The 15917-nt window shown below is 42.3% G+C and overlaps 1 protein-coding gene across 2 annotated transcripts in view; it reads left to right on the forward strand.

Annotated features, from left to right (window-relative positions):
- Nucleotides 1-8222: 8222 nt before the first annotated feature.
- Nucleotides 8223-15917, forward strand: part of TTC39C (tetratricopeptide repeat domain 39C) — a 38851-nt gene continuing 31156 nt past the window's right edge. For both annotated transcript variants that reach the window (XM_014936925.1, XM_014936926.1), the window contains exon 1: nucleotides 8223-8576. In XM_014936925.1, the coding sequence (XP_014792411.1) occupies nucleotides 8431-8576 (146 nt within the window). In that variant the 5' untranslated portion in view covers nucleotides 8223-8430. The remainder of the gene's footprint in view (nucleotides 8577-15917) is intronic.

Genomic DNA, 15917 nt, shown 5'->3' on the forward strand with positions numbered 1-15917 from the left:
GCAAAGAAGAATAGAAAATTATTTTAGCATGTGGCTCTATTTAGCTGCTACCTCTAAACAATGCTGTAACATGAGTTTTTATAAATATACATACTGTCTGAAAACACCCTTAATGATGATTCCTTCACTTTAGGTTTATACAAATAGATACCACAACTTTTCTCACAAATTAAAGGATTCTCAAAATTAAATGGTAAACCCAGTTATTTTCTTGAGTGAGCAGCAAAAGTGTTCAGAGCAAAGCACAAGTTTCACAAATGAAAAGCTAGTATCCAGAAATAAAAACTTTGATATCTGGGGTAGCATCTGTCTCTCAATATGGTTTTTAGGCTTTTCTCTGTCTTATGATATATACTGCAGATCATACTGCTTCTTTTAAAAGCCAGTTGCCAAGTCTGTGTGTGCAAGCCTCAGAGAAGAGTTTTGTAAAGAACAGAGCACTATGTTCCTGGAGACATGATTAGACTCCCAAAACATAAGGAACTGAAATAATCAGGGACAAAGATATCAGTGGCTAACACGGTGTATATGCAAGGGAAGAAGCTCACCATCTTTGTAGGCACATACACTGCTGATAGAGCTGCTCAAATGAACGTATTATGTGTGGTTACACCAAGTCAAGATGTTTTAGTTTAAGGCAGCTGTAGACTACTGCATGCCTCGATGTAATATAAGCCACCAACATTAACGCACAAAGTTATTGTCCATTGCAACCCCATCAGTAGGTAAGAGAACCAATGCATGAAGAATTTAACTGGCTTGCTGAAAGACACAGGTGAGGCAAGGATTCCTCATTTATCAGTGACATACGACTATCAGGTGGTGGTGCTTTTTTAGACCTTGAAGTGGTCTAAGGTCCCATCTACAAGCCTACAGCAACAAGAAAATGTGAAAACAGGACAAAGGGACATCTGCACAAGAATCCTCTCTTTGCAGTTTTACTAATATCAGCTAAGAGAGATTCACAGCTCTCCCATAGCTGCTTCATAACCTCCCCCAAGCTGAGCTCTTGGCGGCCTTCAGTACCCAACTATAAGCCCACTAGGTCTTTCTCTCATGCCTTCCTTTCTGTTTACCTCAACTACTGGTCTTCGTAGTTGTGAATATCTTTCAAAGAGAAGAGTGTGAACCTGGGTCACACAGCCTCACCCAGTCTCCTCTAGATGATTACCTGGACAACCTGTCTATGTAAACTTGTGACTGGTGTCACAAAAAAACTGCTGTCAATGGGGTCTACTGACTTTTTTGTCCCTAGAATTTTTAACAAAATATTCCCTGCTCTCAGGCTAGGAAAAACAAGGCGGGGGGGGGGGGGGGGGGGGGGGGCGGGGGCGTGTATGAAGAAGATGTTTCTTTGCTTGCCATTTGCATAGGAGATCAAGCAATGCAAAGATTTGCAGTTTTCCTCAGGACACCTAGGTTCAATTAAAACAAGAGGGGGGGGGGGGGGGAAGTGCAGATTTCAAAACTGAAAAACAAACATTACGTCTAACATGGTCAAAATAAAACCTGTGTAGCCCAATAGAGGCCATTCTATTTTTGTAGTGGACTGAGGAATAAGCTAGTGAAAAATGTTAAGATGCTAAATATAAACATATATAATGCCAAAAGTTCCAAACTGAAGTAGAAAAGTACAAATGTTGCTGACAAGTAATCTTTAAATAATCTCATTTCAAATCACATTATGCATCAAGCTGCTTGACACCTGTGAGAAAATATTTACTGCTAAATTAGTAAAAGGAAAATAAGCCTTAGCAAGATACTATGTTTTTATTACGTTCCAAACATTTCAAAATGCATCCTAAAAGGATTTTGGTTATTTTAAATTACAAGGATTGCGGTGCAGCACTGCATGCAGGGTGCTATCAAGACTGATACGTTTGTCACAGGGTATCTATGGCCTTGCTGACTACTCGTTTTTCATCATAAGCGTGAAAGTACAAATGCATATTTCAGTAACTGGGTAAATAACTTGTTGATGAATGCTATATAGTGCTTAGTGACATGGTTTAGTGATGTTTTTTATCTGAGTTAGGTTGATGGTTGGACTAGATGATCTTAAAGGTCCCTTTCAACCTAGACAATTCTATGATTCTATGATATAGTTAGATACATGTAGATAAAGGAGTATATAGAGGAAAATCCTCCACAAATGCATATGTTCTGTGAAATGGCTTCACACACAACTGAAAAATGCAGAAAAACTGGACAGACGCTCCAAAGCAGACGAGCAAAAATGATCAGAGCATTAAAATTTATGGCCTGCTTGTGAAAGGTCAAAGTGGATAGGTTCTTATCTGTTCTAGAAAGTGAAAAGTAATAGGGCATCAATCAAGATCCCATAATGTAGAAAAAAGGGTATGGCATGGGACAAAAAATGTTTATATTTTCCATCTTGGGCAAGACAGCCTACCTCACTCTCCACACACAAAACCATTAAGGTCACCTGTTTTAATTTGTTATTATCCCCCTGCTTCTGCAACAAAGATGCAATCAATTGTTTTCATTGGTCACTGGAGCAAAAAGAGGAAAAACTAATTTGCAGGCTCTCCATACTGAAAAGATTTTAAGGACATTTAGACAAAGATGAATTTGTTTTGACTCCCCAGAAAGGACTGGGCTAGAACTAGCAGATTTCTGACAATCACTTCGGGCTCTATATTTCATGCTCTCTGGCAACACAGGGTAGGTTTTTACCTACATTTACAACTAAATGTAGATCTTAACTGTGTAGGAATTCATTCCTTTGAAAATAAAATATTTTAAATTGGCTCTTAAAAATTCAAGCAGGATTATTATTTTGTGTGGAAGTTTTTCCAATTAATTTTCATAAAACAGGCCAGCATGTGGCTGCCGCCTGAACAGAGCAGCTGTTAGTATTTAATACTTGTGTATTCCTTTGTTTTCTCCGGAACTGTGTGCATATGTTTGGCCATTAGCACATTCTGGGAAAAAAACTCCAACACTAAAAAGCTCTGTCATTTAGCATCCTTTATATAGCAAAAATTACACACCTTCATATGCTTCAGTAAAAATAACTGTGTGACTGCACATGAATTTATTCCTTTATATGACTGATTATATATTGGGTCCAGAGCAACAATAAGTGTGGATTAAAAATAAACATTTTAAAATATAATCAAAATATGAAAAAACATATGAAATTGCTCTTACTTGCTCTGTCTCATCTTTCACTTTCCTTTTTGCCTTTCCAAAGAGAGACTGAGAGACCAGTCACTTTCCATCTGTTCTCTCTCCATACATGAAAGGCTGCCTGTAAAAATAGGCAGGGAAAACAGAAAGTTTGCAAGAGGGAGGAGGAGTAGTAGATTCTGGAGTAAAGTCCACTGCAACAAACAGTTGTTATTCTTCTGTTATTACTCTAATGCTCTTTAATCAGAGGAAAGGGTCAAAAGACTCAGTGTCAGTGTCCTTAGAATACTTTGGATGAAGTATTCCAGAATATGAAGACGCTCATTGAGCCTGTTTTGCTTTACCAGGATATGTATGCCTACTCCTTGCCTATTGACAGAATAGACAAGTAATTTCAATAGTCATTTCATGTGTGTGTCCTTAGACAGGATTTAGCCCTTAAAATGACAATGCATATTAATAGGAAAATGCGGAGAGCCAGCTCTGAAGATCAGCTTGGCTTTGTAGTAGTGCTTAGTTGCTGTGCAGGATGGAAAATGCATGATGATAACAGATGTAGAGCTCACCACTCATAAATATTTAAGTGATAAGACACAATAGGCAGGCACCTTCATTGCTGCAAACCTCAGAGGTACAGTGTGAGGCATAAAGCCCAAGAACAAGTGCCTTTAGCTACATAAAAAGTAGATTTCCTTAGAAACGTACTTGGGAACTTAATAATTTTTCTCTTACCAAATACAGTATATTAAAAAAGGGAAGATACTCACATTTCTGTGTTCACTAGCTGTTACTGGCAGTCGCTGACACCCAAAAGACCCCTCTGATGGCTGGTGTGGAAAGATGGCTATGCCCTGGATTGCAACACCTCTTCTTAACCAACAGTGGGACCACACCTGACTGACATTTAACTAGAAGAGCAAATCCTCAAAAGGAATTAAAAATTACAGGAGGATTCTGCAGGTTTGTGTCTGAAATTGAAGAAGTGTGGAAGATGATGTCTTTATGACTTTAACTATTATTTTCAACACTCCTATACACACAGTCACACTTTCTGCAACAAAGAGAAAAAAAGTTATTTCCATTCTGAAGCATTTTCCTTCTCTCTACTTAAACGAGCAGTGACTCTTAACTTAATTGCTCACGATCAAATATTCTACATCCACTGCTGAAATTTCATCTCCATCTTAAAAACTGTAAATTGTACTAGGATTATTGAGGTGTTCCAGGACAGAGGTAGAGTTTTGGAACAAGATAGGTAAAAAGAAACCCAGCAAAATCAGATTTAGGGCACCCTGAGACAGAAGCAAGGGGTTAGATTGCCTCATCCAGACACAGTGGAGAAGGGCCTTGGGACAACTGGGACCTAATTTACAGAATATGAAAATGATATTAAAGAAAATATGAATATAGGTCTATTCTTGTATTACACTTTTTTTCTCTGATGCTTTGGATAAATCAATATACTTTTCTGTAATAATTTATTCCCTGCTACTTCTACTTTTGCCATTCTCTGTAGCTTGTGGAGTTTGTAGTAGGGCAGGGAGCAGGGGTCTCTCCTCAGTAAGGTCCTTCAACCCACCTTTTAGGTACGTAGATAAGGTTGAAGGATGATGGAGCTGGACTCTTTTCAGTGGTTTCCAGCGATAGGATGAGGAGCAACAGGCATAAGCTGGAACATAGGAAGTTCCACTCAAATATGAGGAAGAACTTCTTTACAGTGAGGGTGACAGAGCCCTGGAACAGGCTGCCCAGGGAGGTTGTGGAGTCCCCTTCTCTGGAGATTTTCAAGACCCACCTGGATGTAGTCCTGAGTGATGTGCTCTGGGTAATCCTGCTTTAGCAGGAGAGTTGGACTAGATGATCTCTAGAGGTCCCTTCCAACTCTGACAATTCCGTGATTCCATGAAAATTCCAATTAGACTTACAGAGGAAAAACAATTTTTGACTCACGGACCAGTGTGTGAAAACAATGACTTGCAGGACTTCTCCTTGTCAGAAGCACAAAGACAGGGCAAAAACTTGGAAAGCTCATCAAAGGGCAGAGGAATTGAATATTCAGAGCTACAGGCTACCTTGAACTACAGCATCAGTGTCCTGTAAAGGGGCTGTAATACCACCACAATTCTGTCTCTTACAGGATGTGAATATTGTAGCCACTTTAAGTGTCTAACAAGTTCTGGGAAACGAGAGCAATGGTCTTGGAAATTTTAGGCCAATTAATTTATTAAAAGTACAATTCTTGCTCACCATCAGTAACTTTATTGTCCTTGAGTACTTGCAAATTAGTCGCCTCAATCTCTTTTCATTAAGACAGAGGTACCAGGCCACAGTAGCATGGGTCATTCAATACTGCATTGCAGTGAGCTGTGGGGGCAAGTGGCAACTGACTGGCCCTTCTGCTGAAATGACTGTCTGATGACTGCCTATCATGTTACTGTGCTACCAAGAATTAAAAAAAAAAAACAACCAAAACAAAAACAAACGAGAAAGACACTTAGAGCATTGGTAGACTGGGAAGTAAATACAAGCTTTGATTAGCAAGTACAAGTCATCCATGCAGCTCTGTTCACTGTGGTTTCCTCGCTCCCCTGACCACTTTCAGCAAGCTGAATCAGCAGTACCACATCCTCCGTGTGAATCAAACTAACTGTAACCCACCACAAGACCTCATCTGTCGTTACACAGCAGCCAGGGAGAATTACAGCCCTGCTGATTTCAAATCCAATTCTGCAGAAAAATGTGGTTCCAGTGCAGTTCACAACGGCACGGGCACTATAGAGCTGCTGCTGCTCAGCTGTTGGGAGTCAAACCACAGATGTCCTGCTGCTTCATTACTGGTGTTCAAATACCTTACTTCTCTACTTGAGCAGTTGAAATGCAGCTTCATTCTGCCGTTTTTTTTCCCCATAGATTTATAGCCGTGTTTCTGGAGAGTTGATTTAGCTATTCATGTCTTGAGTTTCAAAATTAATAGCTAGCTACCAGACAGCTAGAAAAGCATTTATTACGGAAAACACATTATCAGTGCCAGCCCTAAGCAAGGTCTGGAGCAACTGGGTGCTAGAAAGAAGACCTCAAAAGAATTCCAGCTCCATGTGCATGGGGCCAAAAACCTGCAGAGAGCACATAGCCCTGCTATGCTATTATTCAAACCCAGAAGGCAGGAAATGGGAGTCTAGCTTTGGAGAAATGGCATAGGTGTTTCCCAAAGGACTTGGCTCTTTGCTCCTCCTCAGAAATGGTACTTGGAGGTAGGAGTTAGCTTCCTCTATGAAGAATTCTCAAGTAATCCATAAGAAGATTCATTGCTTCTTGATCCAATTGATTACACGTGACCAAGGGAAAGGATATTGTAAACCACTCCACCATGAATCCCTACCCAGAGAATCTTGCATGGGAGATAATCTCAGAGAAGTAATTATTTTTTTTTTTATCTGGAATGCAGTGTCTGTCTTTGCAGAGAACAAATGTGGTGAAATTGCAACCCGCAACTCCCTTTTAGCAAGGCTGCTTGAATTTCCCGAGTCCAAATTTCACAAACAACCTGCAAATACATGGGAGAGCACGTCATTCCCAATTCATGCTGTGCTGACTTCCTACAAGCCCTGGAGGATTTCTAGGCTGCGTAGATCATGCTGTTTTGGAGACGTGCATTGTAACAGAAGGCATGTTCTCTTTAAACACCCCTCTGAGTACCCAGCTCTGCTCACTAACAGTAAGGCGGAGGGACTGGGAATCAGCCAAAGGGCCCAATACACACCTGACAGATTTCAGAAGCCTCCAAGCATTAGACAATCCTTGCCTTTCAAAGGGTGTTGTCACCAGAGGTTTTTGGTACAGACTATTTCCCGAGGCGGCGGTAGCAATTCCCCTAAGACATGTACAGAAATACCACTACTTGATTCGCAGGAAGACAGATGTTTTTCTTGACAGGGAAGAGGTGTTGTTACTAAAAGTAGAGTATGGTCCCATTCTTTTGTTTGCTAGTGGGAAGAGGGGATGGTGGTAGTGGAAGTTTGATCCTTAAATTTTCACAAGAGCAGCTGTAGCACCATCCCAGGTGACAGGAAGCAAGACCAGGTTGTAGGTAGGAGCCTTTGTCCTCACCTAAATTTAAGTGCAGCAAAGAAAACTTTTTCCTGCAAGGGAGTGAGAACAATGCAAGTGTATTTTCAGTATCCAGGTACTTGGCCATTTTGGGTTAGAATAGATACATTTATGCAAGTGTACTTTCTCACCCATCCTGTGCTTGGAAACACCTGCCAGACTAGCCTGTATCTGAGCCAAGCTTGCAAAATACTTATTTTTTCTTTAAGCTTCATGGGCACGCTCACATTGCTGCTAATGGATGTAGGTGTCAAGAGCTGGGCAGTAAATTCTTTGAAACCCCTAGTTTCCCAGACTTGCACTGGGGAGGTGACGTTTCCGCTGTACAAACCAGGAACTCCAACCTCTGTAGTAGTGACCTCAGCCACTGACAAAAATCAATTAAAATCAAAACAAACCAACCCAAAACCCCACACTTCTCTGAAAAGGGAAAGCCACAGTATCAGAGGAGGGCTTCATTACCTCACACCTGCAGCCCCTGCTCCTGCATTCCACACGTGAAAACCCCCCGTGGGTTTTGCAAGAAGCCTCAGGGCTGTGGGGAGTAGAGGCCGCCCAGCAGCCAGCGAGACACCCACCCGCGCCCACGAAGAGGCCAGAGAGCCCACACCGAGGGGAAAGCTCCACGGAGATTCCCCTCCAAAGCAGGCCACCGGCACCCACCTCCCGGCCACCGGGGCCCACCGTGACCAACCACGATAACGTCCCCGGGTAGAGGACGCACAAGGGCGGCTTAGGGGCTCCTCTGCGGGGAAGGGAACCCAAGGCCATCCTCCCCCCCAAACACCGCCACCAGAGAAGCCGCCCCGCGGCCGTTACAGGTGACCGTTACAAGCAGCCGTTAACCGCCTCAGCCGCCGGCCGCGCCGCGCCACACACACAGCCGCTCCCCGCGCGCGCATGCGCAGCCCCCTCAGCGCCTGCGCCCTGAGGAGCGAGGCGGGCGCCGCCGCTTTTGGAGGGTTTGCGGGCGGGAGGCGGCTGCCGCGTCGCCGCAGCGCTGGGCGGGCAGGTGTTGGGTGAGGGGAGCACGGCCCGGCGGCGGGCACCGGGTACCTCGTCTGCGGGCACGCCGTAGGCAGTCAGCGGGTAGATTAGATAAGATAGGCGGGTAAGGCAAGGCAGGGCAGGGGAGAGCCGGCGGGGGGTCTTGCCGCCCTCCTCAGCGTCATGGCCGGCTCCGAGCAGCCGCCGCCGCGGCGGGAGGACGGGGAAGCGCCGCTGCCCATCGAGGACGCGGAGCTGGCGCTGGCCGGCATCAATATGCTGCTCAACAACGGCTTCCGCGAGTCCGACCAGCTCTTCAAGAAATACAGGTAGCCCACCCCTCCACCCCGCTGCCCCTCCGCCGGCTGCCTTCCCGCCCGGCCTCCGCGCACCTGCCCCTGTCACACACCTGCGCGGCCGCGCCTGTCCCGCTCTCCCCTCAGGCTGCCGCCCTGGCAGCGGCGGCGCAGGGCCCGGCGCCCTGGGCAGGGGGATCTTGAGGTGGGTAGCCTGGCCCTGCCCTGCTGCTTGGAGCTGGGTGGGGGGCGGCGCTCCTATTGCCGCCTCAGTCTGCGCTCTGGCGGGGAGGGGGTGCCACGCGTGATTCTCCCTCCTGGCCGCGGGTGCGGATCTCGCGGGGTCTCCGCGGGGCTGGGCCCTGGGGAAGGGCCGGGCGGGGGTCGGCGGGTGCCCTTCCTACTGTGGGGTGCGTGTCGCGAACGTGGGTGAGTAAACACAGGCGTGCGCCCCAAGGCGTTTCCCTGGGGGGGTTTAGCTCCCGCGCTCGTATGTGGTCTTGATGCTGTTTTCAGCCCGCAAAAAGGAGAGTGATGAAAGGTCCTTGAATGCTGCTGCTGTGATCATCTTCGGGCTGCAAGATTATGTTCATAATCCCTGCGTGCATCATGTCTGGGTTTGTGCGTTAAGTAGTCATCCGGTAGGAACGGCATTAACACAGCTGTATCAGTCAGTCTTAAAGAAAAGATCGCTCGTACCTGTCCTTGCTTTTTGTCTGAGGAGTAGTGCGTTCCGCACGAGCTCGAGCTGCTGTAATTCCGCATACATTCTAAATAATTGATATGCACTATACTGCTGTTGTCTGTACGATTGAAAAAAGACTTTGATCGACTTAAAATAGCGCTTCATAGAGATGGTGTACTTATGTACTTAAATCTTATTTAGAAAAAGGGTGCTTGGAAGTGGAGTGTGGGGAGGGAGGCAAATTAAGAAAACTCCCCTTAGTAATAATGGAATAATAACTTCACTGTGTACTTGCCACAGACTAATATTAAAGATATCGTTCTGTCTTTAGCACATACTGCCATGTAACATACACAGTACCGTTGTGTTCAACTAACTGGAATATTTCAGGTGACAATTAATGTCACATTCTGCATTCCTCACATGTATAACATGCAGTTCACATTCATGTGAAGTTGCACCCTATGAGTTATTTGTCTCTTGAGTGTGTTGGAGTTGTTGATTGTTCAGGGTATCTAAGGAACCTGTTGGGTTGTTTGTGTTGTGTATTTTTTTTAAGGTGCCAGTTAAGAAACGCTTGATGAGGTTTCCTCTCCACGTTTTGTGGTGTTGTGCCATTCCTTTCTCTCAGTAGTGTAAATCTGGAAGCAGTCTAGGGATTCTAAGTGTGAGATGCTTCTTATATTGTATAGTAATGCTAGGGAGTAAAATTGTTAAGACTTGTATTTTCAAAATACGGTTTAATCTTCCCTTGAAAGAGTGAATAATGATATCTTCTTCAAATTGTTCTCTTGGTTATTTAGAAGTTTTATTACAAAGGATTTATTAAATGCAGATACTTATCTACCTTTTTTCCAGGTGTGGGCATTTCTGTGTTTGATTTTTATCAAGAAGTGCCTTTAAGTTCAGTGTACTGTTTGATCTTGGCCTTTAAACACTACCTGCAAGGAATTCCTTCATTAGATTAAGTGGGTTTTTGATTCATAAATTGATAATCGGTGTCTTAGTTTCCAAATGACTGTGAAAATCTCCAGCCCTGTCTACTTCATCCCAAAATTTGTAGCAGGGTTCCTCTTGCTGTGAACTGGTAGACCTTTGTTGAATTGCAGATTAGCTGTGTGTTGAAGCTTCTCTTTAGGCATAGGAGAGAAGATACAGCAAAGTATGCTTAACTTTATATAAATTTGGATTTTGGAGACACATTTGGTGATGTCTACTGTTTTTCTTCTCTTTTGGTTCTAAACTTGTCTTGGATATGTTCTTCCTACAAGGACTTAAGTAATGCTCTTATATGCTTCTTTGCCTACAGCCTTAGATAAGTATATTTTTGTTGGAGCATGCTTGAAATTATGAAATAGAACCCATCCTAAATGGTAAGCCAAAGGAGCAGCTCTTGGGAGCTCTCTATAATTTAATATGGATGTTTGTAATTTGCTGTATTAGAGCTCAAAGACGCCTGATGAAATGCAGCTTTCTGAACTTGATGTGTTTGTTGTCTGTATTTCAAGTGACCTTTCTTATAGAAAGTGTTAATTCTAGACTCCTGCCTATGCAGGTAGTTTAGCTCTGTTTCAGAAGCTTAACAGTTATCAGATGAATCCTAGAAATGAAGGGAGGTATGGAAGATTTTTTTCATATGCAAACTGTTCAGGAACCTACAAGACTATTTGGAAACTCAGTTATTCAGCAAAACTTCGGTTTCATTAGCCACGTCATTTAAACTAGTTAAAAATCTTTCTTAGAAACCACTGGTTTTGCTTCTGCTTTTTATTACTCTTAAGCTTTATTTCATTTGTCACCTGAAGGACCATGTGAAAAATTAATTCAAATCAATGCTGGTATCTTTATGGGTCAGTAAACAGCCTTGGTGAGCCTAAGGACAGCTGTCATTCCAAAGCAAGCTGGGTCTGTTTCTTTCTTGGCTGTTCTGCATTTTTGCATCTTCCAGAAGGCTGGCTGATGAATCCAAAATGAGTAAAATTTGAAAGGTGGTCATAATGCAGTTCTTGAGGAAACAAGGGTAGAAATGGCAGCTGTGTTTCATATGTATAATCACAACAGTAAAGTCTTGTCTTTGAAGAGTGGTAGTACTTTGAAGTTATTGGCTGTAGACCCATTGTTTCTGTGCTGGGAATGGGAGAATAGTATTTTGTCTTTTGGTGTTTAGAGCTCATACATGTCTATTTAGAACCCAAAGAGGTCAGATGAATGTGTCTGTTGTGATACAAGATATAGTTGGAACTGAATTGACTGTCACTGTAAAGCAGTTAATGATTTGTCAGGTGTAGTTTGTGCCTTGTTTTATTTTAAATTCTACTTGAGGGTAGATAGTAGGGTTTGAAAAATCATCTGCAAGTAGCATCAACATCTGCATATGCTTTTTTGTGAGTTTATTTTTTTTAAAGCAGTCCAGATCTTCCATGTGCTAGTGGTGAACGTGATCCAAATGGGTGTAATATTTTCATAAATCTGCAACAGACGGCACCACTGTCTTTACTGCTTGCAGCTGTTTCAGATCCCCACAGTGCTAACTCATATTTGAAACTGTCAGGTATCAATCTTTCTATTTAGCTTGAACAGTGTTGACACCATCCCAGTTCTCATCAGTTCAGGCTTTTGAGTACCTGTGAAAACTGCAAGAGATGTAGAAGTTAACCAAGGACATAGGCGTTGGAGATGGAGCCCACAGTCAGCCCGTGGGATGGCGTCCTTTTGGTGAAACACCCTGACCTGACACTAGCAAGAAAGCTGGAATTGGAGTGTTCATTTTCTTCTTCTAGCTTTGTGGACATTTAAGAAAAGAGGAAACTGTCAAAATACCTTTTTTTTTTTTTTTTTTTTTTTTTTTCTTCCCTTCTTCAGAGGCTTTTCTCCTCCCCAGCCTTCTCCGCCGGTGCCTCCGGAGCCGCCTGTGGTGCCAGCTCGCAGGGAATTCTTTTTTTTTTTTTTTTTTTTTGCTGATTCTTCCCTTCTTGAGAGCATTTGCAATTCAGTATAATTTAAAAACTTCCTCCAGCTAAGAGGAGAGAAGACAGCGTCAAATAAAAACAGGAGCTTTTTAGCCGACTGTTGACTCACAACATAAACCATAAGACCATGGATATTATCTTGCAAGAAATCCAACAATCTTCTGTTTCCGGTGAGGGAAACGTTTGACTCTTTGCGTCAATGACTCTTAACTTCTAAGAAGACTTGATTATGTTTTCAACTTGCACTTGAATGAAAAGACAAATGGTACAAGATGTATAAGTAAAATGTATATAATAAGGTCGCCTCTAAGGAAGAAAATGAAGATGATATAGAGGAAATGCGATTCTAAGACAGAATGTGTGGCGCTGCTTAACGTCTCTATCAGTGACATGGACAAGTGGGATTGCTGATCATACCAAGCTGTGTGGTGTGGTTGACATGCTGGAGGGAGGAGATGCCATCTCTTCCTGGACAGGCTTGAAAGGTGGGCCTGTGCCAACCTCATGATGTTCATGATAAAGCCAAGTATAAGGTCCTGCCGATTGACTGGGGCAATTCCAAGCACAAATACAGGTTGGGTGGAGAATGGATTGAGAGAAGCCCTGAGGAGAAGGACTTAGGGGTGTTGGTTGATGAGAAGCTCAACATGAGCTGGCAGTGTGCACTTGCAGCCTAGAAAGCCAACAGCATCCTGAGCTGCATGAAAATAAGCGTGGCCAGCAGGTCGAGGGACGTGATTCTGCCCTGCTACGCTGCTCTCATGCAACTCCACCTGGAGTACTATGTCCAGCTCTGGAGCCCCCAACATAAGAAGGGCATCGACCTGTTGGAGTGAGTCCAGTCCACGGAGATGATCAGAGGAATGGAGCACTTCTCCTATGAGGACAGGCTGAGAGAGTTGGGGTTGTTCAGCCTGGAGAGGAGAAGGCTCCGGGGAGAGCTTATTATGGCCTTCCAGTAAATGGGGTCTACAGGAAAGATGGGGAGCGACTTTTATCAGGGAGTGGAGTGATAGGGTGAGGGGTAATGGTTTTAAACTGAAAGAGGGGAGATTTAGATTAGATATTAGGAAGAATTTACTGTAAGGGTGGTAAGGTTCTGGAACAGGTTGCCCAGAGAAGTTGTGGATGCCCCATCCCTGGAAGTGTTCAAGGCCAGGCTGGATGGGACTTTGAGCAACCTGCTCTAGTGGGAGGTGTCCCTGCCCATGGCAGGGAGGAGTTGGAACTCGAAGATCTTTAAGGTCCCTTCCAATCCAAACCATTCTATGATTTAAAGAATGGCGTCGTTATAGTAAAACATGCTGTACAACCTGCAAGGGTAAAGCAGAACATGGAGAAGAATGGAAACTTGGTGCGAATGGGAAAGTGAGGATGTAAAGCTTTGTATGTTTACTTTAGGAACTTTAAAAATTTGAGGTTATGACAGTATAAGTATTAACAGACATACAGACTTTAATAATGGACCAGAAGTTCCATTGTGGATAAGTGTTTGAATCTAATATTACCAATTTTAAATAGTTTCTATGGCTCAAAATACTTTTGTCCTGCACACAAGTTGAGACAAGGTGACATTTAGCCTGCACTGATCAGCAGGTAGATTATGGGCAGTATAACTGCTGTTGAAATTCTTGTTTATGGAGCTCAGCAAAGTAACCTTAAGAACAAAAATTAAGTGATTTAGTAGATGTTTCAGTAACTTCTCTAAAGATAAGGACAGCAGGGTGGGAACTGACGCAAGTCAGTTGGGAGAAGGATGATGGCATCTTGATTGACAGTGTGAGAATAGGTTATGAGTGCCCTGGTAGCAACCCTGTGTGTTTTTGTTTATTGCAGTGATATGCAGACGAGCAACTGCCAAATGGATATATAGAGAGTTATGTACAAGGAAAGTGATTTTTAGCAGCAATAATCTAAGTGTGTAATAAATATGTACCTTAGTGAGGTAAGATTTCATTGCTTAAGGCTAGGCAGAGCACATTATGGTAATAGCAATGCACGTAAAACCAGCATCAGTTTTCCAGTTATGCGGATAGATTAGAAACATTTTAAGTGTTCTTCAGTTTAAATTTAAATTTTCAAGACCTGGGTACATAGAGATAGATGATCACATTGAGTTTCACACATGGTTTTGTGGCCTTCATGACAGAGACAGGTGCTGTTGCCAAAAGAAGTGGTAAAAAGGGTAGAGGGAGGTTAAAAGATCCATTTGTCATATGGAGCAAAATCTGGTGGCTAGAAGTCCGAGGGAAGGGGGCAGAAAGCTTAACAAAAATCCCTGAGTTTATAACTCAGAAATTAGAAGTAAGATTTGGTGGAGGTGGCAGAAGAGGTGTAATAGAGTGTGTAATAGAAAGCAGATCTTATTTTAACACTGAAGAAATAAACTCTGTGAAAGATCCAGATATTGTGAGGACTTTTGATGCCTGCTAGTGCACTCATTCTGTGATTTACTATATATTCTATGTGTTTGTTTTGATATACTTCAGGAGCTCAGAAATGTTAAAAAGTTAAATGATGTTTGTCACTTAAGCTGTTGTAGTTTGTCCTAGAAAGTAATCTTGGTCAGGTTAGTTGAACCTACAGTGGAAAAAGATTTTGTAGATGTCCATAATTCTTGTGGATTAAGAGTGTGGACAATTAGTACAAATCAGTTGATACATTATAACTAGCTTGTCTCTCAGTTTTGTAGCTACTTTTCAAAGTAAAGATGAAATTTTAAATGCTTCTTATAATTCCCAATATTTTGATATTCTTGTGCATCTAAATTGAGCAGCCTGAAGCTAGAGCGAAGCGATCCCCAGTTAATTTGCAGAAGGACAAAACAAATCAGGTAAAAACTGCATGGGGCAGGGCCACAGAATTATTTTTTTTATATTCCTGAGTTTCTCTTTTGGTTTTGTATTTCTAGTGAAAAGAGAAGTGTATGCTAAGAGCTCATTTAACAATTAAAACAAATTTGGGCTGATTCTGAAACATAAACTAAACCTAGATGTGCATTTGCATTTTTCAGTATGTCTGAATACTGTAATGCTTTCGTGACCATATGCCAATATTGGATGAAATGTGTATTTGTGTAAAGATCTGCCTTATGTTTGTAGTCTCACAATTTTTACAATAATCTGTGATGGAATAATGACCAAAGGATTTGTATGCAGTTGGAGTAAATTCCTTACCTTTATATGTAGGTTATACATATTTCTGCTTGTTTTAAAATATTCAGTAGCTGCTTCATATTTATCTGTGAACTTATATCAATTCTTAATTTTTCATTATGCTTTATTTTCTCACTTTGGAGGAAAATTCTTTTGTTTCGACTTGAGCGTCACTGTCAGTATGATGGCTGGAATTCTTAGTGGACTGTAGTTAAAGAAGCAGTGCCTAGAAAAGCAAGAGGAAATGTTGGTGGTTTAATTACATTACTTAAATTTAAACATGAGCTAGGCTGTTGTAGCTTTAGAAGCTGATGTACTATCATGGAAATGGCTGAAGAAAAAATATCAATTACTTTTCAGTATTTTCTTTTTTTGGGGGGTGCTTCAGTTCTGATTTTTTTTTTTTTTTAATGGTAAAATTGGGCTGTATTATTGCAGTTTTATTAAGCTAAGGCTTAAAACTCCTGAATGGTGTCATCATGTGTGAAAATGGGGCACCTTTCTTCTGAAAGTGAATTAACATCTTAAAGATATACCATGAAATGAGATTAATTAGTCAAGGTTT

The sequence above is a fragment of the Calidris pugnax genome, unplaced genomic scaffold (assembly GCF_001431845.1).
Source record: "Calidris pugnax isolate Ruff unplaced genomic scaffold, ASM143184v1 scaffold51, whole genome shotgun sequence".
Taxonomy (NCBI): domain Eukaryota; kingdom Metazoa; phylum Chordata; class Aves; order Charadriiformes; family Scolopacidae; genus Calidris; species Calidris pugnax.